Genomic DNA, 27,705 nt, shown 5'->3' on the forward strand with positions numbered 1-27,705 from the left:
CATAAAGCCTTCATCAGTAAAACACACACACACACACACACACACACACACACACACACACCACATGAGCACACAACCGCCAACTCCAGCATCCCAGGCCAGAATGATTTTCTGTCATTCTGTCAACATAATCCTTCCATTTCATTCCATTCCCTTCTTTGTTGTCATTAACTGAAAAGATTTTAAAATCTGATCTTATTGTTTCTCTCTTTGTTTTATCCATTTTATTATAACCCCGTACATGTCTCATGAAATTCATCCGTGCTACCTGTGTGTGTGTGTGTGTGTGTGTGTGTGTTTTAATTATTGTTCATAATTCAAAACCATATACAAGAGCATATGCAGCAATAACTTTATAGAATTTCATTTGTGTTACTTTTCTTGTTTTTCATAATTGTCTAAAACTCCTGTTAGTTTTCTGTCTGGCACTTGCAGAAATAATTAAATTGTAATATGCTAAATTTTATTTACCAAACAATGGAAAATCCAATATGGCATGTATGTAACAATATTATGAGAAGGAAAGTTGCACAACTTGTGTGTGTGAGTTGCGTTTGCATGAGTGTGTGTGGGTGTGCGTATGTGTGTCTGTTGTTGACGAAGGCCTTAATGACTGGAAGCTTTAATTGTGAGAGTCTTTTGGTTGCACCTATCTGCGACTCAACAGCTTCACTACATGGTGGATGGCAACTTTCCTTCTCATAATATTGTTAAATTTCAGTTATCATTGTTGTTAGATTGCCCAAAACATACTCTGGGGTGTTGAGAAAACCACATACCAATCTTACTGTGACAAAAATGAAAAGAGTATCAATTTTCAGTTGTTTTTTTTTAAGAGCTGTTTTGTTGTTGCTGCATTTCATGTTACATTAAGTAAAACAATTGTTGTCCATTACCACTTTCTCACTGTTTTCCAAGTGAAATAAAAGTTAGTCAGTTCACTTTCTGTCACTGTGTTGTAACAACTCAATACATGGGGTGTATCAATAAGAATCATCTGATTTGGCACATCTGTATTTATGAAACTAATAACCATATACAATGAATGAATTTTGTTTTTTGATTAACGGGGAAACTCATAAACGTTTTCTTTTCATACCTTTTCCTAGGTGTTTAATATGCCACCCTTGAGATGCACAGCATATGTCAATGCAGTATCCAGATTGTTCGTACACTGCAGCGAGCTTGTCTTGAGTTACGGCTTCCACAGCTGCTGTTATGTGATGTATCAGTTCATTCGTTATTGTTGGTAAAGGAGGCACATCAACAGTGTTTTATTAACCCCCGTAAGAAGTAATCACATGGAGTCAGGTCCGGTAACCTTTGAGGCCAGTAATGTAAGGCTGAATCATTTGGTCCAATGTGACCAATCTATCATTCAATAATCCTTTGATTTAAAAATTCCCACACTTCATGATGCCAGTGTGGCGGTGCCCCGTCCTTTTGGTAAATTAAGTTCGAACCAGTCTCCAACTGTGGGAAAAGAAAGTTCTCAATCATATCAAGATACGAGCTTCTTGTAACAGCGTTCTTGGAAAAGAAAAATAGACCATACACCTTTTCCCATGAAACTGCACAAAGCACATTAAATTCTCGAGAGTCCCTCTCATGTTGTACAACTTCATATGGTTGTTCTGTACCCATATTTTCACATTATGACGGTTCACCTTTCCATGTATATGGAATGTTGCCTAGTCACTAAACACAATTTCCCTTTACACTAAGCTTGGAAGAAAACTGTCATCCTCCATCTTGCCAAGAACAAAATTTCAGAACTCCACACATTGTTGTTTGTCATCGTCATGAAGAGCTTGTAGTAGGTGTATTTTGTAAGGTTTCATGTATAAACATTGATGTAACACATCCCAGAAGGCGTGACCAATCTATCATTCAATAATCCTTTGATTTAAAAATACCCCCACACTTCATGATGCCAGTGTGGCGGTGCCCCATCCTTTCGGTAAATGAAGTTCGAACCAGTCTCCAACTGTGGGAAAAGAAAGTCGAGTCGAGGGCACAGCGAACAGATTTCTGTGGACTCCTTGTGGAATTATGGCAGATGTGTTCAACGTAAGTATCAGACACTCGGGGATGGCCTGGCAATTTCCATTTACACGGACAACCTGTTTCTTGGAATTGTTCATGCCATCATCTAATGCTCTGTACTGTAGGAGGGTCCACACCATACCTAGAACGAAAGTCACGCTGAATGACTATTACTGACCCGCACTGCGCAAAACATAAGACACAAAATGCTTTTTGTTGTCCTGACACCATTGTTTCTAGAGCTGAAGTGGGCCCACACTGCTCCTATCTAGTGGAAAGCATGTGAAACTCAAGAGTTTGCTCTTTTCGTACGTAGTTTACGCACTTATCTCAAATAACATAATAGTTAAGATTTTTTTAAATCAGATGATTCTTTTTTATATACCCTGTGAAAGAAGAAAACATAAATCAGATTGAGAACCATCTGTTGGAAAAAAATATATGATAAATCAGATCAAGAATCATATGACGATTGCAAAGAACTGGGGCATGGAACTAATATAGAAATGGATGGTGACAACAATGATATAAGGTTTGAAAATAATAGTTTTTGCTTGGGAAAAAAGGCTAATCAATGAAATTAATGACAAACTGTTCACCACAAAATGTAAGGACACAACTTCAGAATACTATTCTTAATCACCCAGATGGGAGAGGTGGAGCCATAGTTTTGAAATGGGTCTTTGAGTGCATTTTTTTGTTTTTTGAAGAAGACATGTTTTTTTTAAAAAAAGGTGGACGTTACTGATGTGTACATAAGAAGCAAGAAGCATTTAGAGGGAGTTTGCCCAGAAATGAAACACCGAAGAGACAGATATGACTGTAATTAAGGCTTGTGTTGGACTACTTATTTTGTCTGGTTTTACCCACTCTGCATATAAGAAACTAAAGGACCTGTGGTACACAGATGGTTTGGAATTGAGATATGTCACACTATGATGAGCGTGTACTGTTTCCTATTCATATGCATATGATTTGATAACATTCAGAGGTGGCAAGAGAAAAAGAAAATAGCTAAACTTGCACCCATTAAAGAAATATTTGAGCAACAGTTCTAGGTTAACTGTAACAACAATTAAAGTGTCTTAATATACGAGTCACCTCAAAAGTAATGCTCCACATTTCTTTTCTTCAACAATTACTTACTGCACACAATGAAACGTACACAAGAAAGAATGGTGTTTCTTCTAAAACAATCCATGTTTTTCCATGTTATTTACTTCCCATTCTGTGGGCATCTTCCAGTAAGACAAAAGTGCTTGTATGCCCTGTCGGTACCACTCCTTATCCTGATCATGAAGCCATTTCTTCACTTTGCAAATCACCTCTTTGCCATCCTCAGAATCTTCAACAAATGGCATCCTTTACTTCCCAAATGAGGAGAAATCTGAGGGAGCTAGGTCAGGACTGTAGGGTGGATGGGGTAACACTGTCCATCCCTGCTTAGTGATGTGTTATGAAGTCCTCAAACTTGTCATCATGTTGAATCAAACAGTCACCAGAAATTTTATGGCACCTAAGTCACTGGGAGTTTTTGTTGGATTTGGTTAATGTGTTCACGTACGCTTGAGAATTGATGGTGCTTTCTCTTGGCAGCATGAATGAGCACATCAGCAGTTTGCATCTTGAAGGGTGTGACAGCCATGGATGACCTCCCCGAATGCTGCAACTTTGGAGCTCAGTTGAACTGCCTTTTTGTAATAGCCTCAGCTTCTTTGCCCAGTGACTGGCTGTACTTCTGTCAGCTGCAAATCCTCTATAAACAGCACACAAATGTTTATGAATGTTCGTAGCAGTTTCTTTTTCGATGTGAGAAATTTGATCACAATATACAGCTTTTAAGCACATCACATACAGACACCATTTTAAAGCTTTGTTGCAGCTACGCTATCTGTCGGAGGAAATGGAAAATTTGTGCGCGCGCTCTGAAAATTTCAAATTATGCATTCCTAAAGTTACACATTTATACCATTGTTGTTGGCTGCAAAGGGGGGGGGGGGGAGACAGAAAAATTGTGCATTACTTTCTTGGTGACCCTCTTACTACAATGGATGAACAGTCACTTTCAGAGGAATGTGCAGTTTTCAAGCAAGCGATCAAAGTATGGTCAGAAAATTCTAATGTTCTGTGATGCCAAGATGTGGTACATCCATGCTGTGGAAGTATACTTCAGAAAATAACCAGATGGGCCATACAAAGTTTCAAACTCTGACTGCAGGCTGTGGTACTCTACCTGAGCAAGATGGTTGAGAAGACTGGCCGTACTATGATGGCAAGCAATTGATTTACTAGTTGCAGCTTGACTAAAGAGGTGCTGAAAAAGCAGCTTACTTTGGTTGGAACTGTTCATAAATATAAAACTGAATTTCATCCTGAAATTATGAATGTGATGCAATGTGAAGTAACCAGTAGCTTCAAAAGGATTTGACAGTCCCTTCATATATGCCAAAAAAAGATCAAGAATGTGATATTGCTCTCATCTGTGTAATCGAATTATAAAATAGATGACAGCACAGGAGAGAATAAGAGCCTGAAATTATCACAGCGTACAATTCAATGAAAACAAGAGTTGATACACTGAATTAAACATATGCTAACTACTCCATGCCAAGTCAAACAAGACACTGGCCCTGTGTAATATTTCTCTGTATCCTGCATGGTTCTGGAATAAATGCTCAAATAATATTTACCAGAAATAACGATAAAAATAACATGCCAGAAGATTGTTCCTATGAAAACTGGAAGTTCAGCTGATACAGTCAATTATACACGAGAGTGACGTCCCTACCCAAATCCATCGGACAGAAAGTGGCCAACATGAAAAAACAAGATGCTGAAATCAATGGACCTTCAGCGGAAATATCAGGGTTCACAAACAGAAATGTGGATCATGAAAGAAACAAGAAAGGAAGATGTACAAAGTGCTCAAGAAGTAAAGATGTGAAAACAAAAAGTTTCTGTGTGAAGTGCATAAAAATGTGTCTAAGTCATAAGATTACAATTTGTAATGACAGTTTCAGTGAAAAGCATGTATATGATATAGAATGAAACATAAGATAATGTAGACAGTGTTAAAATTTGAGAGAGCTAATAGATATATATGTATGAATTGAGCACAGAAAAGAAGAAATATTACTATTTTTCGTACTATTTGTGGTGTTTATGTTTAAATTAATGTTACTAATACATTTATGTAAACCTGTGGAAGTTCTTAACGTTCAGTACGACAATAATTCAGTATTGGTTTATTGCATTGTAACATTATTTAGGCCCTTAAACCTCAAGGTGTTTCCAGCACCCTGCAGCAGTACTAATGTTATGATAAAGTGCACCAGTCTGTAAAGGGTAAATGACTATAGCCAACAACTTTGCAGTGATGCTTTATGCTGATACAGACGCGAACGTCATATGACTTGGTTGTCCAGTAAGAATCGTGTGTGCAATGCTTCTTTCCAGACATGCAGGTGGTGTATGTACTGGAAAAATTATTATACTGGCAATGAAGAATTCTCTGTATTGAGCCTCAGTCAGTTGAAACATGCTGAAGAAATGAAATCTCGTATTTGGCCAGGCTACACAGATGTTTCCATAGAATGTTAGTGACCAAATCCTTTGGCAAGTGTGGTATTTTACCCTGTTGGTATTTATGGTGTTCTGTTTGTAAAGAAGTTAGAGCAGTACTAACCTGGTTATGGCTCTGCAAGCCCTCAATGGGCCATGATAAATTGAAGTCTCATACTATGAAATTGTTTTAATGGGAGGTCTCACACTTCAATAACAAGCACAACGCCATTGACTTAAGTTTGATATCCTCCCACATTAATTTGTGTTAATTCAATTTGGCGATGATTGGAAAAAGTCAGTATTTTCGTATTATTGAATGTCTGTAAGAATATGATTATTAATGCTGTTCTGATCAGCCCACTTTTCTTCGTAATAATACTACTAAATCAAGCTAGTTACTGCACGTAATAGGTTCTGACAGTGATAGTTTTCCAAGACAGATTCCCATATTGAAGTCAGGTGAAAGCTGACATCAGACTTTTACACGAGAAATTTTACGTGTTGGTGAACTTTTGCACTGAAATGTGGGCTGAGTGGTAGCTGGACACAGACTTTTTCCTTGTAGATGTTAACATGATTAAGTCCAAGTGTGGATTTTTATCTCATAGATGTTATTACCGTTGTTAGGCCCTACTGCGTGCTGACTGTAGAGTCATTGTCTGGTAGGAGTGTATATGTCTTGCATCTTGATTGAACATATGAGTAAGAAATCTAGCTGAGCTGCACGCTTCTGAATTGCTTTGACATCTTCCTTTAATCTTACCTGGTGGGTATCCCAAAACTTCCCCCCCCCCCCTTCCCCCCCCATTGCGGATGTCACATGACATCCGTTGAAGTTCATTGTTGACTGAGTTATCGTGCCGGCAACACTCAAGCAGTGCTCACGAATGTGTCCTACATGCAATCTCCTTTATAGTTGAGCTACACTTCTCTAAAATTCTGCAACCATTTGCCTTCCCTGCTATCATCCTTACATGCTTATTCCATCTCATATAGCTTTGTAGTGTTATGCCTAGATAAATAATTGACTTGACTGTTCCAAGCAGCACAACATTAATATTGTGCTTGACAATGGTGGTTTCCCAAGTTTCATGCAAGTTTCTCAAGTTTCTAATATACCTAAATTATTCACTTTCTTAATGAGTACATTATTTGGATGACCAGATGTATTATCTAAGTAAGAAGATTGAAGGCAACAGAAGCATAACACCAGATCTGGGAATTAAACGGAAGTTTAAATTTCAAATAATTGAAGAATTTCACAAAACTTTAGTTGTGCATAATTTAGTAATTAATAATTTATCAGATAAAGTAAGTCTGGAATAGGGGGGGGGGATGAGAGATTTAGAATAATTAAATGTTTTTGGAAGAAACAGTTATCAGTTTACAACATTTTTGCAATCACATAACCTGGAAACAAAGTCGGTTACCAATCTCTCTTAAACGAAAAGGTTTTGTGTAAAACTAAATAGACTAGTTGGATCAGCATGGCTTAAATGAACTACTAAATAATGACATTCTGAAAACGAAAGCTGCTACTCACCATATAGAGGAGATGCTGAGTCGCAGATAGGCATAACAGAAAGACTGTCACAAATAAAGCTTTCGGCCAGTGGGCAGTGTGCCTCAGTTGCCTGAGACTGCAGTCATGTGTGTGAGAGTTGCGTTTGTGTGTGTGTGTGTGTGTGTGTGTGTGTGTGTCTATTTTTCACAGACGCCTTACTGGCTGAAAGCTTAGTGATAGTCTTGTCATAATATTTGTATGTTCCATCCTGGATTTTCTACTAAATAATGAGTTTTAATGTAATATGGTCTAAGTAAGATCTTCAGGATTTTATGTAGATGTGGCGTGACAATTACCTGTATATTATAAGAACAAGGGGGGGGGGGGATGTGAGGAGTGTAATTGTATTAGATGGACTAGTTTCACCATACGAAGATTCAAAGTGGTGTTGTGTCTTTTAGATATACCCATAAGTGAAGGAGGCGGTGGCAAAAAGAGCTAAACCACAAGAGCATCATTTTTAATTGTTGCACATTATGTGTTTCCTAAATTCAAAGAAAGAACATGAGTACATTAACAGAAATCAATTTTTATACCTGACAGTTCTGTATAGCAATACAAATGGAATTATTTGCTGCTAACTTGGGGTATTCAGCTATACAACAAAAATGTGACCAGACTTATTCTGTCAAAACTGAGGTTTGCCTGTTTCTTTCAGCAACCCCATCATTCCATATAAAATTTGCTTGTATTGGATGTAAAGATTCCACTTAAGAGGAAAAAAGGCAAACTACAGACTTGAGTTGGGGGAAGTGTGCAAAATGATATCACACATTGGCCTTTCTCCCTCTTAGTGTTAATATCTCATTGGCAGTGAGCATTAGACATAAAGTACTGACTTAATACAACGATTGGAAAGTAGTCTTAGTTAAGTAATCTTGTCTGCTCTCATTCAAAATTATTATTATGAAAAAATGATTTTTAAAATTACCACTATAGTGGTTCATTAGAGTGAATGTGAACCTGCATTGTCAAGTAAATGCAACATATCAGCCAGTTATATAGTGCATATGACATTCAAACAGACTCATTGGTTTTTAAGTGAGTGTTCAGACTGCAGTAAAAGTTGTGCATATGTAACTAAAACTGGGTTTTGTTGAGCTTTTTCTGTAATTCAATGTAATGTTTTGTTAGAACACTATGCATGTCTCTGTTGATTTTGCTGTTGTTTAAATCTGTTTAGTTTATTTCCTATTTCTCTTTCCCAGGTTGCACTTACATTTTCTTGACCATTCAGCTTCCACAGCTATCCCACCCCAACTACATATGTTTATGTGTGTGTGATATCGTTTTTGCCTTTTAAATGTTACAGAATTGGTTTATAATTGAGTGTATGCTATGTATGCTGTTTATGTTTTGTGTATTATTTTGCACATTAGCTTTTTCTGTGATTTGTTTTTATGTTTTGCTGTCCTAGGAATGAGTTACTGGGCCTTGATGGTGTTGTGAAAATAACAAATCCAGAAGAAAACTTAAACCATAATCACCAGCCAAGTGAACTCAATGACACCACAGTAACTGTTCGAAGCACTACACCAGTTACAGATTCTAATGATATAAGTAGAAGGTAGATTTTGTTGTAGATCTGCATGTTATGAAATTATTTTGGTAGTGTGAATGTTATTGACTGAAGATGTGATGTTACTTTTTGTTATAAGTAATATATTGTACACTCTTGTCTTCTATGCATCTTTCACTTTTCTGTCTGTTCATAACATGATCCTGAGACCAAATCAGTGGCTCAGACTTTTTGTTTTATTAGTATGTTAAATTTTGAGAAAAATTAAAGAATCTCAGAAGTGAGGTTCCCTGCAGATATTGGCAAGTACACAGGCTGCAGATGTAGTGAGATGGTTGGGTAAAACAGTTTAAATGCCAGCAGTTTGTTACCAGTTACACCCTTTAAGTGGAACAGGTAAACCATGATCAACAGTAAATACTGAAACTGGCAGATTGACCCCTATGTTATTATTTCAGTTAATGTCCTCAAACAGCCTCAAGAGAGAATTCTGTCTCTACATAATGCTTGTGTGTGTGTGTGTGTGTGTGTGTGTGTGTGTGTGTGTGTGTGTGTGTGTCGGGGGGTTATATCATGAAAACAACCATGGTTGATCATTTGAATTCCCTTTGCCTTTCTTTCACTTTTGGGCCATTGCTTGGTATCAGAAGGATAATGAAGCTATATATGGTTGCGTGTGCTTGTTAATTGATGAGGTGACCCAAAATGACAGAAAACCACTTATTATAATGAACTTGCATGGAATGATGAAGACAAGCACTGTCAATTTTTCAATTTTCTGTGAGAGCACTGCCTCCCCTTTTATCCTTCCCCAACTTCTTTCCCAAAACACACACACACACACACACACACACACACACACACACACACACACACACACGAATGTTCACTATCTTGCTTATGTACCTAGGTACTATTCAATACCAGCACTAAAATTTTTTGGCCGTTTTCATATTGTATGTAACATAACCCCAGTATTTTTTACTATCGTATTAATTCATACTTAATTCATTTCTTTGATCTTAAGAGCTTAGTGCTCAAACATTTTATGTGTTATGAAAGTGCTACCTTAGAATTGTTGAGCATGACAAACAGAATACTGCTTATTAGTTGGTATTTTTTGATGAAATAATTCTTTCTGTAGAGAACAATATTGATACATAGACATTTTAAATATCTTACAGACCTGCTAGCGCAAATAGAAGCCTACCAGACATTCCTGTTGACTCGGATAGGTCACAGGTGGAGAGCAGATTGCCTCTTTGGGAGCAAGAACCAAATGGTGATACGAGTTCGGAGCTTTATGCTACAGTTGGAGAAAATAAGAATGTGACCCACCCACTCTGTGAGTAATTTTCAGTTTGCTATTTGGGAGCTCAAGTCTCTTTGATCTAACAGAAAAGCAACTAAGTTGATGTTTGTTTATGTATTCTTATGCTCCTTAACTTATCTATTTTAAATAATGAAATGAGTTAATATTTATGGAGATTATTTACACAATAATTATCTGTCCTTTATAATAATTGGAATATTTTTAGTACTAATAAATCATGATATTTCCCAGTAGCTCGACCACTGCCACAAAATGATGCACCTACCACTTCACAGCAAGAAACCTTAGCAGAAACTGCAGAGAGAAACCTGCAGCCAGCAGACTCATTTCCATCCTATGCAACTGTGAAGTCGGAGCATCCTTATGACAAGTTGAAATCAAGTATGTTCACTAATATGAGCTCAATTATATGATTGGTGGTTTACATACTCTCATTGTATGTAGATGTGATGGAGAGAATCAAAAGACAGAAGAAAACTAATAACCTATGTAAATAATGTAGTTCAGGAGCTGAGTAGTCAATAAACACAGAAACAAGACAGAAAAAAGGGGGGGGGAGAGAGAGAGAGAGAGAGAGAGAGAGAGAGAGAGAGAGAGAGAGAGCACTATAGTTCAATTCTTTTATCTTGGTGGTTTGCGCATGCCTACCCAGATGCGGGAGATTGCTGCGTTGCCAGTTGTACGCGCCAAGAGAAGCAGCGCCATAGTATAATTGGCAAACTTACGTTTAGAGGGGAGCGCGCAGTTTTCGAAGTAAAGCCACCACGGCCGCATTAACCCTTTCGCTGCTACAGAGACATGCTCCCCGCATTCCGCGATGTGTGTGATTTTGTCATCATTGCACTGCTTGCCTGTGCAGACACATAGTGTTTCGACTGCTTTGACACACTTTATCTTTCGATTTCACAAAAACTATTTGGCCCAAAAATTTGATTTTTACACATCCTCTTGACTGATACCTTCTCCCCAGAAATGACTTAATTTTGTTTCGATGTTCAACGCAGTTATTGTGCAACGTTAGATGTAGTAAACCATTGCACGAAATTTTGAAGAGTTTGCAGAGGTAAAAGTCCATAGCGTATACTTTCCGTATGGTTAATTTTAGTTGCCACTAGAAATTTCAAAAAATTACATTCAAATGAATAAAATTCATGAATTAAGACACTTCAATATTGTTTTTAAATAAAGAAAATATTAAGCACCGAACAAGGTGTGAACTCGGAACCTTTCGCTTGGCAGCCATACGCTTTTCCATTATGCTAACGCAGCTCGTCATTTAATAGCTCTCCTGGAGGACTTTAAAATATCATGCAAAATACCGACAAACACTGTTAATATGACTACGAATTACTCACGTTTGGTCGAAGTACAATAGGAAATAAACAATTACCGCTGTTCTTTATTGCGAAAAAGCAGTTGGTGAGAATGATACAGACACCTTTCCTTGCTAACGCCTGAATTAGGAGGCTTATTGCTTGTTTGGTTTAATTAATTAATAGAATATGAAGCAATTGGTATGAAAATGCTTTTTCCAAACTTTCTATAAAAGAAAGTCTGCTATCAATACATTGCTTTTGTTCAATTACTTTATTTATGACTGAACATTTCTAAAACTGAAGACACTCGTCCGTGCCCTGCACTGCAGTTGAGCTCTGGCAACATTGTTCTCTGTTCATTGGCTGACTGTGTTTTGTGACATTACATGCGCAGAACGATCCTAAACTTGGCCGCCGTCATAAATGACGCGCACTTTAGCTATCTGCATGGTTGTGGCTGATTACATTGTATTGGTGCTGCCATTTGACTAGAATGAAGTGCCTTGTCAGGTGAAGAGGGTGAGAGGACACAAAAGAGGCAGGGATGGGGAGGAAGGGTGATAGAGACGTGTGGCTGATGGCGGGCAGGGAGAAGCAACAAGGGGATGGGATAGTAATGTGTCACCTGTGAGATTGTGTGTGGGACACAATGAAGTGACTAACTAGATTGGAAGGGATCAGGACTGAGGAAGAGGGACATTGTGAGGAGCAGAGAGTGGGTGTACATGGAGGGGAATGGAGGTGTGGGTGGGACACAAGTTAGCGGAGAGCTGATGAATGACATTTTGTGAAGACTAAGTAATGTTTCAAATCTTTTTACTTGGCTCTTGACTGCTCAGTGCCTCAGTTATATGGTGAGTTGTTATGTCTATTCCTTCCATTCTTTGTATTCCACTTGAACGTTCCATTAGCCTGTGCTTATTAGTAAAACCTTGTGATTTCACTGTAGAATTCAGAGCTTTTGTTAATGCAAGACTATAATGAATGAAAATTATTGGCAACACTTTAATACTCATGCAGTTTTTCTCTCGGAGCAGAGTATTATCCTTTTTCTCAAGTACCATGGTTTTTCATACATAAAGTCAATTCACAGAGTGCATATACATACAAGGTTCATCTGAAAAGTTCGTTGAATGGTCTCAGAAAATAAAAGAAGTAACCACTTCTTGAAAGATTGTCCAAAGTGTTGTGGTCATGTGTAGCAGGATATCTGCAACGTCTGCATGCTCAACTTCCTCACGCAAATCGAGGTGGCTGTTGTTAGACACCCTCCTTCCAGATTTGGCGCCGGCAGACTTTTTTGTGTCCCTGCCTTAAATTAGCCATGAAAGGCTTATGCTTCAAGCGATTCCACAAGTAGTATTTACTGATATTTTCCAGTGCTTTACAACTGAAGTCAGAAATGCGTTGTAGATAATAGTGATTATTTTGAAAGACAGTAATAGTATTTCATTTGTAATTCCTGTTTTCTTTATTTTCTGAGGTCATTAATTGACTTTTTCAGTGCACCTTGTATATATTTTTAAGTTGTTTGCATTTTTTTCGAAGTATGTCTTAGGAAAATTATCAGCTTTTTAATTCCTTGTATGTAGTTTTTGACAGACTGCTAATGTATATTTCACAATTATTTGTTCTAGATGAACATCCTTATGCTCAAGTTGGATCCTCTGTTCAAAATACATCAGGACGTGCAGTGGAATTAAGGCATGAGGAGCATGTGAGGTACAGCAATATTAATTTTTGTAGGGTATATAGCATTGCTACAAGCAACTTTAAGCTACTCTCAAAACCACAAAACAGTCAGATAACAAAGGTGTAATTGTCTATTCTGTATCAAAATATATTCTTTCAGTAATTTATTATAGATTTGCAGGCAATTGTTCTATTGTCCCTTTGTTTCATTTAATTCACAAATCACTTACCACCTTCCACTACTGCATAAAAGAATGGGAAAGCTGGGGGCATGGAAGCCATGACAGCACAGAAGAAGGTGAAGTGACCTGTTTGCTAAATATTTTTGTCCAAAAGTTTGTGTCATGAGATACTGATTTATTTGTGTACACTGAGACTTTTTTAACATGGTGTGATATTCGCTGCCATTATTTAATTATATAAATGGATTTTGTGTATTATGATGCCTCAAAAGTAAGACCACAAATCTGTGGGTTTAGTGTTCAATTCCCAGTTGTCCTTAGGTTTTGTTCTGAGATTGAAGATTATTTATTTCTTGCACTGCTGTATGTATTTGAATTATGAAAATGTACTCATGCTTTGGATTCCCTTTCCCACTGGAGATTCTCTATAATCAGATGATGTACTCTCTAAGTTAGGAGGAGGTAAATACATTCCCTCCGCAAACATGCCTTCGCCCTAGCCAGATTACACTCCCATATTTTATTTTCTCAGGCTTGTCTGACATTTGGCATCACCCCCAAAGGCCTCACACTTAAAGTTCCCATCTCTGGCTGCAACCCTTCTTTCCATCAGTCCCTATACCAGTTCCAAACCGAACAATCCATTGCCCTCACCCACCTAATCCTTCACTTACACATCCACTCAGCCAATCAACACACCCATCAACTCCTCTCCCACATCCACACCGGTTGTTCAGAGCATCCTCCTACAGGCCAACCGCAAATTAGAACAGCATGCCACCCTCCACCTTAAAAAACTATCCAATCTCCTGGTTTCCCACCTCCGGAAAGGCAACTCACTCACCCTTCACAACCTTTCCAGCAAACCTCAACCTCCTCTCATTGCACACAAACCCAGTCTCTCCCATCTACTCAATCTCCCACTTCCAGCTCCACTCCCTCCAAAACCTCAAAATTCCAATCAACACAATCTGGAACCACAACATGGGGTGTAGTAGTTAACCTCTCCTCCAAACCTCTCTCCCAATCCGAAACCTCTGTCCTATCCAAAGGCCTCACCTTCAGCCCCACTCCCAGATTTAACCAAACAGCCCTTGTCAAAGATTTACTGTCCTACACCCGTACTCTCTGCTGGAAATATCACTTTGCCACGAAGAAAAATGATCCTAATCCTACTCCTAATGATCCAACTCCCCAAGATACTATCCAAATTGAACCATGCCTGGAACAGTTCCGTCCTCCGTCACAGCGGGACCCACCTCCTCTTCCTCAAAATCACCCTCTCCTAACCTTCCAGGAATTTCTGACTTCCAGCCTTGCCTCCCAATCCTTCTTAAAAAACCTTAATCCTACTCCCAACATCACCACTGCTGAAGCCCAGGCTATCCGTGATCTGAAGGCTGACCAATCCATCGTCATTCTTCCGGCGGACAAGAGTTCCACGACTGTGGTACTTGATCGTCGGGAGTATGTGGCTGAGGGACTGCGTCAGCTTTCAGACAACACTACTTACAAAGTTTGCCATGGTAATCCCATTCCTGATGTCCAGGCGGAGCTTCAAGGAATCCTCAGAACCTTAGGCCCCCTACAAAACCTTTCACCTGACTCCATCAACCTCCTGACCCCACCAACACCCCGCACCCCTACCTTCTACCTTCTTCCCAAAATTCACAAACCCAATCATCCCGGCCGTCCCATTGTAGCTGGTTACCAAGCCCCCACAGAACGCATCTCTGCCTACGTAGATCAACACCTTCAACCCATTACATGCAGTCTCCCATCCTTCATCAAAGACACCAACCACTTTCTCGAACGCCTGGAATCCCTACCCAGTCTGTTACCCCCGGAAACCATCCTTGTAACCATTGATGCCACTTCCTTATACACAAATATTCCGCATGTCCAGGGCCTCGCTGCGATGGAGCACTTCCTTTCACGCCGATCACCTGCCGCCCTACCTAAAACCTCTTTCCTCATTACCTTAGCCAGCTTCATCCTGACCCACAACTTCTTCACTTTTGAAGGCCAGACATACCAACAATTAAAGGGAACAGCCATGGGTACCAGGATGGCCCCCTCGTACGCCAACCTATTCATGGGTCGCTTAGAGGAAGCCTTCTTGGTTACCCAGGCCTGCCAACCCAAAGTTTGGTACAGATTTATTGATGACATTTTCATGATCTGGACTCACAGTGAAGAAGAACTCCAGAATTTCCTCTCCAACCTCAACTCCTTTGGTTCCATCAGATTCACATGGTCCTACTCTAAATCCCATGCCACTTTCCTTGACGTTGACCTCCACCTGTCCAATGGCCAGCTTCACACGTCCGTCCACATCAAACCCACCAACAAGCAACAGTACCTCCATTATGACAGCTGCCACCCATTCCACATCAAACGGTCCCTTCCCTACAGCCTAGGTCTTCGTGGCAAACGAATCTGCTCCAGTCCGGAATCCTTGAACCATTACACCAACAACCTGAAAACAGCTTTTGCATCCCGTAACTACCCTCCCGACCTGGTACAGAAGCAAATAACCAGAGCCACTTCCTCATCTCCTCAAACCCGGAACCTTCCACAGAAGAACCCCAAAAGTGCCCCACTTGTGACAGGATACTTTCCGGGACTGGATCAGATTCTGAATGTGGCTCTCCAGCAGGGATACGACTTCCTCAAATCCTGCCCTGAAATGAGATCCATCCTTCATGAAATCCTCCCCACTCCACCAAGAGTGTCTTTCCGCCGTCCACCTAACCTTCGTAACCTCTTAGTTCATCCCTATGAAATCCCCAAACCACCTTCCCTACCCTCTGGCTCCTACCCCTGTAACCGCCCCCGGTGTAAAACCTGTCCCATGCACCCTCCCACCACCACCTATTCCAGTCCTGTAACCCGGAAGGTGTACACGATCAAAGGCAGAGCCACGTGTGAAAGCACCCACGTGATTTACCAACTGACCTGCCTACACTGAAGCGTTCTATGTGGGAATGACCAGCAAGAAACTGTCCATTCGCATGAATGGACACTGGCAGACAGTGTTTGTTGGCAATGAGTATCACCCTGTGGCTAAACATGCCTTGGTGCACGGCCAGCACATCTTGGCACAGTGTTACACCGTCCGGGTTATCTGGATACTTCCCACTAACACCAACCTGTCAGAACTCCGGAGATGGGAACTTGCCCTTCAGCATATCCTCTCTTCTCGCTATCCACCAGGCCTCAATCTCCGCTAATTTCTAATTTCAATCTGCCGCCGCTCATACCTCACCTGTCTTTCAACATCATCTTTGCCTCTGTACTTCCGTCCCGACTGACATCTCTGACGAAACTCTTTGCCTTTACAAATGTCTGCTTGTGTCTGTGTATGTGTGGATGGATATGTGTGTGTGTGTGCGAGTGTATACCTGTCCTTTTTTCCCCCTAAGGTAAGTCTTTCCGCTCCCGGGATTGGAATGACTCCTTACCCTCTCCCTTAAAACCCATATCCTTTTGTCTTTCCTTCTCCTTCCCTCTTTCCTGACGAGGCAACCGTTGGTTGCGAAAGCTAGGATTTTGTGTGTATGTTTGTGTTTGTTTGTGTGTCTATCGACCTGCCAGCACTTTTGTTTGGTAAGTCTCATCATCTTTCTTTTTAATATAAGAAAATATATATTTAAAGTTCTTACCACTTTCATTTTGCATTAGTAATTTCCAATAATTTAGCAACATTTTTATGCCGTATATCATTCTCTTTCAATGTTAAGTAATTGCATCACTAAAGTGAAAGTGGCATTACAGTGTTTGTGTAGCCACAGTAATTACAGAAGTGCAGAAAATTGATCCAAGACTTCAACTTTATTATCTAGAAATGCTTCATCAGTACCTCCAGCACAAATAGAGTGTGAACCAATTCCACCACCTCGGACTCGACGAGCTGTCTCATTGAATCCTCCACCAGTGGAGCAAGCTTCTCATGAGATTCCAGCTGCTCCAGCAATAATGGGCCATATTCATGCCAATCAAGATCTTCCTTACATGACGCCACCCATACCTGGATTCAGTGGAGATTCACAGGATTCCAGTAAGTGACTATGAATTGTATTGATTTGTTTTGTATTTTGTGTCCTTTGCTCTCAGTAATACATCAAGAGCTAACAGAGAAGACAGATATCCCACACATTTGATTCCTGTGTTCAGTCTCTATCACATCAGATCAGTAACTTCAGACCCAGACTGTCATCTAAGGAAAGAAATATGAGGTGGAATCCAAAATTTTTGGGACTGATGCTGCCATCTGGAAAGTAGGAGTAGTAGATCTTTGCACTGCTGGGTGGCGAGAGCTGCATATCTGATGAGTCAGTGTGCTGAGTGGCATTCAGCTGGGAGGACATGTTGCGCGTCCACAGTAATTTCCGTAGTAATCTGTGTTTGGTGTGTGGAAATTTTACGATGTTTCCGTGAACAGAACAGTGTGTGTGTGTGTGTGTGTGTGTGTGTGTGTGTGTGTGTGTGTGTGTGTGTGTGTGTGTGTGTGTGTGTATCAGATTCTGTGCGAATCTCAGGAAAAGTGCTACAGAGACCCTTGCAATGATTCAACAAGTGTTTGGGGGACAGAGCATGAGCCGTACGCACGTGTTTGAGTGGCATGCTTGGTTCAGGACTGGCCGTACAGATGTCGAAGATGATGCTCGTACTGGAAGGCCCGTTAGCCGCACAATATCAGACATTGTTGTCAAACTTCAACAGCTGGTTCATGCGGATCGACGTCGAACCATTCAAGACCTTGCAGATGAAGTGGGTATTGGTTACGGAACATGTAAACAAATAGGGCATGAATCATTATAATGTTAAAATTGTTGTAGATATCTATTGTACACAGACTGTCGTGTGTAGCTATATTACAGCTATCAAATTCTAAATGGTGGCCTCACTTCTTCATTGTATTGAGCATTGCAGTAGTGTCCAATGTGTCCAAGAAGAGTGGCCATTTAGTATTTGACAGCTTTGTCATGTACACATGGCAACCTGTGCGCCCCCCCCCCCCCCCCCCCCCCCCAGGGGGTCCACAACTCTTTTGTGGATACGTGCGTAGCGAGCACGGGACCCCGAGCTAATGTGGCCTTCCTTCCTTTCAGGGCTGCATACCTTCCCATTCCGCATCCTTCCCCATCCCTATCTTCGCCCCTCCTCCCCTCACCTCTGGCTCTTTCCTTCCCTTTCTCCCCATCTGGGAGTATGGTTTGTGCCTACGTCCGGAGACGGACGCTCGTAAATGTACTGCATTCTTTGCCTTCCTTGCTTTTATGTCTTCTTCCTTCCTTTGTCCTTCTCTGTCTTCTTCCTTCCTTTGTCCTTCTCTTTTCCTTACCTCTTCTCTTTCCCTTTTCTCCGCTGCGGCGTTTGAGACCTCTCTTCCTTCCTTTCCCTGTCTCTTTCTTCCTCCCTGTGCGTGTCTGAAGGCCGACCCACGCCCTTCGTGCGTAGCCGGTGACGGGGTAACGCGTAATTCCCCGCCCCGGGTAGACAGGTAGGACACGTACGTACCCCCTGGTAACGGCCAGGCCCAGGGAGGGGTGATTACCCGAGCTGATACCTTCCGAAAATGCCGATTGGTCCCTCCGTCCGTTTGTTGGAAGGTGTGACCTGAGGTGTGAACAATCACCTAAGGCGGGAGTGCCCTCAGAGAGGGCCCCCACAAGGGAGGAGCGCGCCATCGGAGACGCCGGTAATCATGGGGGATTCTTCCGCAATGGTTTCCTCACCTTCCACTAAGTCTGCTCACAAACGTAAGTATACTGAGTCTCAGCCACAGACGATTCTTCCATCGTTGCCACAGTTCCTTGTTGTTTCTCGGTCTGATGAAGGTCACGACTTCTCCACGGTCAACCCTTTCATTATTCAGAAAGGTGTCGATGCAATAGCAAGTCCTGTAAAGTCTTGTTCCAGATTACGGAATGGCACCCTGTTGTTAGAAACACACAGTGCCCTCCAGGCACAAAAATTGCTGCGTACTTCTCTGCTCCACACCTTCCCTGTCCGGGTGGAACCGCACCGTACCTTAAATTCCTCGCGTGGAGTCGTTTATACACGCTCCCTCGATGGATTGTCTGACGAAGAAATTCAGCACTATCTGTCTGACCAGGGCGTAACGGCAGTTCATAGAGTAATGAAACGGGTTGACACAAACATCATTCCAACCCGCACTGTCTTCTTGACATTTGACACAGTTCAACTCCCATCGAAAATCAAAGCAGGCTATGAGATAATTTCCGTTCGCCCTTCCGTCCCAAACCCTACGCGTTGCTATCGATGTCAGCGGTTCAATCACACCAGCCAGTCCTGTTCCAATCCAGCCAAATGTGTTACGTGTGGCAAGGATGCCCATGAGGGTGCTTGTCCACCTCCATCCCCTCGCTGCATCAACTGTATGGGTGACCCTGCTGCTTCCTCTCGAGATTGCCCCGTTTTTAAGGACGAGAAGCTCATCCAGGAAATAAGGGTGAAGGAAAAGGTGTCGACCTTTGCTGCTCGAAAATTATTCGCCAGTCGCAAGCCCACCGTGCCTCAGACAGGAAAATACAGCACTGTCCTTGCTTCTCCTCGGCCAACAAAGGAGGCGGCCACGCAGACTTGCGACCTCACCTTTAGTACCACGGTCGTCAGATCGGCCAGCGCAAAGATCGCTCGTTCAACCTCACCACTTTCGCCTGCCCACTCTATGGCTCACCCTTCGTCGGGTTCTGCTACATCTCGAGCCCAAAAGTCGGCCGCCAAGTCTTCGAAAAAAGAGCATACTCGTGAAGAGTTTTTACGTACCGCAACTTCACAACCATCGGTTCCTTCTTCATCTAAACCACATTCTTCCAAGAAGGCTACAAAGAAACCCAGTTCCTCTCCTTCTCCGCCAAGGCGTGCCCCCTCTACAGCACCACCTGGCGGAAATCGCCCTCGGCCATCTTCTGTGTCGCCGAGGCGCACTGCTGGTGGCCGGTCAACCGGCCGATCGCTGGTGGCAGGGACTGCTCCTGACCAACCTATGGATCAGGATCTTCTGCCTTCGGCTGAATGCCATTCCATGCTGTCGGTTGCTAGCTCCGAGCAGTCTTTGAGTTGACAGCAACTTTGGTCACATTCCTCCATTTTCTTTTCACCCCATGTCCATTATCCACTGGAATATCCGCGGCATTCGAGCCAATCGGGATGAATTGTCGGTCCTCTTACGCTCCTACTCGCCGGTCATCTTCTGTCTTCAGGAAACAAAGCTGCGTCCCCATGACCGCTTTGTTCTCCCTCACTTTCAGTCCGTCCGATATGACCTCCCCTCTGTTGAAGGCACTCCAGCCCATGGAGGACTCATGATTCTTCTCCATGATACTCTCCATTATCACCCAATCCCCTTAAACAGTTCCTTCCAAGCTGTCGCCGTCCGTCTTTCCCTTTCTGGATACACGTTCTCTCTTTGTACTGTATACATTCCATCATCCACACCAATGGCACGAGCTGATCTCCTTCATCTTCTTGGTCAGCTTCCACCCCCCTATTTGCTGGTTGGGGACTTCAATGCCCACCACCCGCTTTGGGGATCTCCTCATCCTTGTCCACGTGGCTCTCTATTGCTAGACGTCTTCCACCAAGCGGATCTAGTTTGCCTCAACACTGGGGTCCCCACATTTTTGTCTGCCTCCACGACAAATTTATCTCATTTGGACCTTGCGGTCGGTACTGTTCCGCTAGCTCGGCGCTTCGAATGGTTCGCCCTTGATGATACACACTCGAGTGACCACTTTCCATGTGTCCTTAGACTGCAGTCTCCACTGCCATATATGCGCTCGCGACGCTGGAAATTTGCCCAAGCCGATTGGACACTTTTTTCGTCTCTCGCGACATTCGATGACCGTCGCTTTCCCAGCGTCGACGATGAGGTCACACATATTACCGACGTTATTCTTACAGCTGCGGAACGTTCAATACCACGCACCTCCGAATTGTCCCGGCGCCCCCCAGTTCCATGGTGGAACGAGGCATGCCGTGACACACTACGTGAGCGGCGACGTGCTCTACGCAATTTCCGTCACCATCCTACTTTGGCCAACTGTATCCGCTATAAGCAGCTCCGTGCGCGATGCCGTCGCGTCATCCGCGATAGCAAGAAGGCAAGCTGGAAATTCTTTATTAGCTCATTTAACACCTTCACTCCCTCCTCAGAAGTTTGGAGTCGGCTTCGATGGTTCTCAGGCGCGCCTAGTTTCTCCCCGGTCTCTGGGCTCACTGTCGCGCATGATACCTTAGTGGACCCCGTCGCAATTTGTAACTCATTGGGTCAGCACTTTGCTGAGATTTCGAGCTCTTCAAATTACCCGCCAGCGTTTCTCCCGAAGAAACGTGCAGCAGAAGTGCGACATCTTGCTTTCTCCTCTCCAAATCACGAAAGCTACAATACTGTTTTCTCCATGCGGGAACTCCAACATGCCCTCTCTTCTTCTCGCTCCTCCGCCCCAGGACCGGATGGAATCCATGTCCAGATGTTGCTGCATTTATCAACCCATAGTCTGCGTTACCTCCTTCGCCTTTATAATCGAATTTGGACCGACAGTACCTTTCCCAGACGGTGGCGGGAAGCTATTGTCGTTCCCGTTCCGAAACCTGGAAAGGACAAACATCTCCCCTCTAGCTATCGTCCCATTTCTCTCACGAGTAGTGTCTGTAAGGTTTTGGAGCGTATGGTGAATTACCGTTTAGCTTGGTGGCTGGAATCCCGCAGTCTTTTAACACCTGCCCAATGCGGATTCCGAAAGCATCGTTCTGCAGTTGACCATCTTGTTGCTCTCTCCACTTACATCATGAACAATTTTCTCCGGAAACGCCAAACGGTAGCAATATTTTTTGATCTGGAGAGAGCATACGATACCTGTTGGAGGACAGGCATCCTCCGCACACTGTTCTCTTGGGGCTTTCGAGGCCGGCTGCCCCTTTTTCTTCGCGAATTTATGGCAGAGCGCACATTTAGGGTGCGGGTGAACACTACTCTCTCCCGTACTTTCTCCCAAGAAAACGGGGTACCCCAGGGTTCCGTGCTGAGTGTTGTACTGTTTGCCATCGCCATAAATCCAATTATGGATTGTCTCCCTCCTGATGTCTCGGGCTCCCTCTTTGTGGACGATTTTGCGATCTACTACAGCGCTCAACGGACCAGCCTTCTTGAACGACGTCTTCAAGGATGTCTCGATCGCCTCCACTCGTGGAGCATCGAAACTGGCTTCCATTTCTCACCCAGTAAGACCGTTTGTGTCAATTTTTGGCGACGTAAGGAGTTTCTTCCGCCCTCCTTACATCTAGGTCCTGTCAACCTTCCGTTTTCAGACATCGCTAAATTCTTGGGTCTTATGTTTGACAGAAAACTATGCTGGTCCTCCCACGTTTCCTATCTTTCGGCTCGCTGTCTGCGATCGCTTAACACCCTCCGTGTCCTGAATGGTACCTCCTGGGGAGCGGACAGAGTGGTCCTTCTCCGCCTCTATCGCGCCTTAGTGCGCTCGAAATTGAATTATGGAAGCATAGTCTACTCCTCTGCTTGGCCGTCTATTCTTCGGCGTCTCGATTCTATCCACCACCGTGGATTACGTTTAGTGTCTGGAGCTTTTTACACTAGCCCTGTGGAAAGCCTTTATGCTGAGACTGCTGAACCTCCGCTGTCCAATCGGCGAGCAGTCCTCCTGAGTCGTTATGCTAGCCATCTGTCTTCCATGCCTGCTAATCCAGCCCACGACCTTTTTTTCGATGCCTCCTTTGATGTAGGGTATGCAGGCCGCTCCTCCTCCCTACTACCCCCGGGAGTCCGCTTCCGTCAACTGCTCCATTCTCTTTCCTTCCGCTTTCCTAAAACCTTCTTGACAACTTGGGGTACAGCACCGCCTTGGCTCCGTCCCCGAATCTGCCTGCTCCGTGACCTTTGTCAATTTCCCAAGGATGGTACCCCTACACTTATTTATCGTCGGGCATTTGCTGCTCTATGTGCACAAATGACGGACGCCACATTTATTTACACTGACGGCTCGAAAACATCGTTAGGTGTAGGGAGCGCCTATATTGTTGGCGACACCCCAAATCGCTTTCGGCTTCCCGACCAATGTTCGGTTTATACTGCGGAGCTTTACGCTGTTCTCCAGGCTGTCCACTACATCAGCCGCCATCAGCGGATACAGTACGTTATCTGCTCCGATTCTCTCAGCTCTCCCCTCAGTCTCCAAGCTCTTTACCCTGTGCACCCTCTGGTCCACCGGATTCAGGACTGTCTGCGCTTGCTCCACCTGGGGGGCGTCTCGGTGGCGTTCCTCTGGCTCCCGGGACACGCTGGTATCTGTGGGAATGAGGCGGCTGATATAGCGGCCAAGGCTGCACTCTCTCTTCCTCGGCCAGCTATTCAGTCGCTTCCCTTCACCGATATACGGAGCGGTTTATGTCGCCAAGTTGCTCATTTATGGCATGCGCATTGGTCGGCACTTCCCCGTAATAAATTGCGGGAAGTGAAAGCCCTTCCTTGCGCTTGGACCTCTTCCTCCCGAACGCGTCGTCGGGAGGAGGTAATTTTAGCTAGACTCCGGATAGGGCACTGTCGTTTTAGCCATCGACATCTTTTAAGCGGCGATCCTCCCCCACTCTGTCCCCACTGCTCTCAGCTGTGGACGGTACGACACCTTTTAATTGAATGCCCCTATTTTAATCCGTTACGCTCCCGTCTACAGCTGTCGCCTGATTTATCGTCGATTTTAGCAGATGACACGCGCTCAGCCGACCGCGTTCTCCAGTTTATTAGTGACAGTGAAATGACGTCAGTCATTTGAAGCTTTTTTTGGGGACAACCACCCCCTTTCTGTAGCAGATTTTTAAGCTTTCTTCTATTTTTAGTTTCTCCAATTTTCTGACTTTGTTCCCATTGCTGCTGGTTTTCAATTTCGGTTTTTTACTGTCTTAAGTCACGGGCTGGGCGCTAATGACCATAGAAGTTTTGCGCCCTAAAAACCACAAACCAAAAAAAAAAGAAAACCTGTGCGCCACAGAGATCTATGTCAATTTTTACATCATAAAGGTTTCATACTTGAGACACACACATTGTTTGATATAGACTTACAAAATATATTCCACAGATGATGGGCTGTATGCCCAAATACCGATCTGGCAATCGCTGGCAATCTGGCTTCACAAACTGACTTGCGAAGAACAGTACACAGATTATGTATACACTGCTTGGCAATAGTTAAGGAACAACTGAAACTTGATAAGGAACAGCTGCCAATTGGTACAGAACACCTGACCAATGATGATAAAAGGAAATGTAGAGGGTGGGATGTGTTAACTGCAATGAAGTCTGTGCACAAATGCTCTGTATGCATTCGACAGTTTATGAAGTACAGTGTCTGTCGAAGGTTGTTGTTTAACTGATATAGTGTGACATTTGCTTTGGTATGACATGTCTGCAAGACATCATATGAATGCTTACAATTGTTTATGAGCAGCTGGGTAGCTCGAAGCCAGTCAGTGTCATTACTGTGGCGGCAGTAATGGCCGTGTCCAAAAGTGTGATCCTGTGATTAAAAATGGCCGCTGAAGGTGGAAACACTATGTGAAAGCATGCCAGTAATCGTAGATGGATTACCGAACCACAAGAGGATCAATACGTAAACCTAGTGGCAAAAAGGAACAGACAACTCACTCCTAGGTAGACCACTGCAGACCTTGCAACCACTGCTGGTAAATTTGTCTTTGCCACATCCATTTCACGGTGATTAAATTGGGCTGTTTTGTGCGCTCGGAAGCCTGTTAAATTCATCCCACTTCAACCAAGCCGTCATGGAGAAAGAGTTCAGTGGTACAAGGAATCTTTTAGTTGGGGGTCAGCCATAGTGGTCCACAGTGAAGTTCTCCAACAAATCTTGCTTAACTGTGCCGAGTGATTCTGGCCACCAAGTAGAGTGGGGAGAGAGGGCAACATGTTACGCACCACAGAATGTTCATAAATATCATCAACATGGCCTAGGCGTTACAGTTTGGGCAGGCATTATGCACAGTGGCCGAACACAGAACTGCATAAATTTGTACAGCACAGCAGTATTGCAGGGAGATTATTCTGGATCATGTCTGTCTGTTTATCGTGTGGTTGGTCCCAACTTTCTGTTTATGGATGACAGAGCCCACCCTCACAGGACTGCTGGGATGTAGAACACGCTGGAGAGTGGAGTTATTGAATGTATGGAATGGCCGGCATTCTCCCCAGACCTAAACTCTGAAGAGCAAGCATGGGATGTTCTTGGCAGATATATTTCTCAATGAAAACCCCCCCTCCAAAAACTCTGCAAATATTGAAAACTGTCTGGAGAGAAGAGTGGGACAATATTCCCCATGGACTCTGGACAGTTTAGTAGCCAGCATAAATAATATGTGTAAAATGTGCTTTAGTGCCTGAGGAGGGGGATACTCCTTACTGAGAGTCTGATATCAACTTCTATGTTGGAAGACTGACCTGTGTCAGACATGAACGTTATTTATATCTGTTAGCCTATATCCCATTGCCTACCATTTTTGGGTATAAATACACTTCTCCACCTCTATTATGTATGTACTGCGTGTCATGTCATCCATCATTGTTTGTGATTACTTCTGTCCAACAATGCCTCTGTTAACTATGTAAGAATTAGAACTAATAATAATAGTAATAGTAGTAGTTTTTGTTGTTGTAATAATAATAATAATAAACCCCGTGGAGGCCCGGGAAAAGAATAGGCCTCAGGTATGTTCTGCCAGTCGTAAAAGGCGACGAAAAGAACAAACCACTAATAGGGCTAACCCCACTTTTAGTGTGATTAGTTGGTTCAGGACAGAACTAATGAAGCCTCGGACAAGCGCTGTCATGGTCGGGGACTACGCTTGAACCCTATGCCCATCCACAATGGTAATGACACTGCTAACCACATGGAAAATGATTTAAATCCAAATAGAGGTGTTTTGCAGGAATGAAAACAAAGACAGAGGATGAGATGGTCAGATGAAGTTAACCAACACCTATGTTCTGTTACTACCAAGCAACAAACTTAAGAACCAACACAACTGGATACAGATCACAAGTATACACAACATTTATTACCAGATACCCAGAATTAAATTTTTTAACAGAACGACGACTAGCTGATCAGATCCATGTAATAATCAAAAATAACAGGATACCCCAGTCAGAATTAGAAAACATCAAACAACAAGTACAACAAATACTGGAACAAAGTAATGTGCAATCAGAAGAAGAAGAAGAAGAAGAAGAAGAAGAAGAAGAAGAAGAAATACAGTAATGGACTCAAACATCCCAGAGCAAACAAACAAAGAACTACATACATCAATTAAACAATCAGAGGAAAACGAAATCTAAAGACAGCCACCAGAACAAGCACAAATAGAACACGAAGTGACACACATGTTAGATATAGAAGAAAATTTTCAGCTGACATACATATATAGAATACAAAGACACAAATACAGACATTAGACCATTCTTGCATAGACCGCCAAATGACCCACAAGTCGAAACAACAATAAAAACTATCAACACAATCATACACAACAAAATAAATGAAAACACAACTATGGAAGAGTTAAAACTACTTGTTTATATAGGAGCACTCACTACACTAAATATACACACTAGGCAGAGATCAGAACCACAGAAGAAACCCACAAAACCAGCATGGCAACACAGGCTACAGATCAGAATAGAAAAACTGAGAAAAGACATCGGACAGCTAACACAATTTATAAGAAATGAAATATCAGAAAAAAAACGAAAAAGGTTAGGTAAAATCTCACAACAAGAAGTGATAGAGCAATTAGATGAAAAGAAGCAGAAATTACAAGCATCGGCCAAACGACTTAGAAGGTACAAAAAAGTGAAAATAGAAGGAAACAAAACCAAACATTCAACACAAACCAAAAGAAATTTTACCAGACATTAGATAACACACACATTAAAATAGACAATCCACCAAACATAACAGACATGGAACACTTCTGGAGCAACATACGGTCAAACCCGGTACAACATAACAGGCATGCACGGTGGATACAAGCAGAAACAGACACATACAAGATGATACCACGAACGCCTGAAGTGATAATTTTGCAACATGAAGTCACCCAAGCAATTAATTCTACTCACAATTGGAAAGCCCCTGGAAAAGATAAAATAGCAAATTTCTGGATAAAGAAGTTCACCTCAACACATTCACATCTAACTAAATTATTCAACAGTTACATTGCAGACCCATACACATTCCCTGATACACTTACACATGGAATAACTTATCTGAAACCTAAAGATCAAGCAGACACAGCAAACCCAGCTAAATATCGCCCCATAACATGCCTACCAACAATATACAAAATATTAACTTCAGTCATTACACAGAAATTAATGACACGTACAACACAGAACAAAATTATAAATGAAGAACAAAAAGGCTGTTGCAAAG

The 27,705-nt window shown here is 42.6% G+C and overlaps 1 protein-coding gene across 3 annotated transcripts in view; it reads left to right on the forward strand.

Annotated features, from left to right (window-relative positions):
• The window catches only part of LOC126090309 (uncharacterized), a 107,262-nt gene that overhangs the window by 14,938 nt on the left and 64,619 nt on the right, over positions 1 to 27,705 (forward strand). The window contains exons 3-7 of one of the 3 annotated variants that reach the window (XM_049906977.1): positions 8,592 to 8,741; positions 9,878 to 10,038; positions 10,258 to 10,407; positions 12,980 to 13,064; positions 17,062 to 17,276. In XM_049906977.1, the coding sequence (XP_049762934.1) occupies positions 8,592 to 8,741; positions 9,878 to 10,038; positions 10,258 to 10,407; positions 12,980 to 13,064; positions 17,062 to 17,276 (761 nt within the window). The remainder of the gene's footprint in view (positions 1 to 8,591; positions 8,742 to 9,877; positions 10,039 to 10,257; positions 10,408 to 12,979; positions 13,065 to 17,061; positions 17,277 to 27,705) is intronic. The other 2 variants (XM_049906978.1, XM_049906979.1) reach the window with 2 other exon arrangements.

The sequence above is a fragment of the Schistocerca cancellata genome, chromosome 1, assembly GCF_023864275.1.
Source record: "Schistocerca cancellata isolate TAMUIC-IGC-003103 chromosome 1, iqSchCanc2.1, whole genome shotgun sequence".
NCBI classification, from domain to species: domain Eukaryota; kingdom Metazoa; phylum Arthropoda; class Insecta; order Orthoptera; family Acrididae; genus Schistocerca; species Schistocerca cancellata.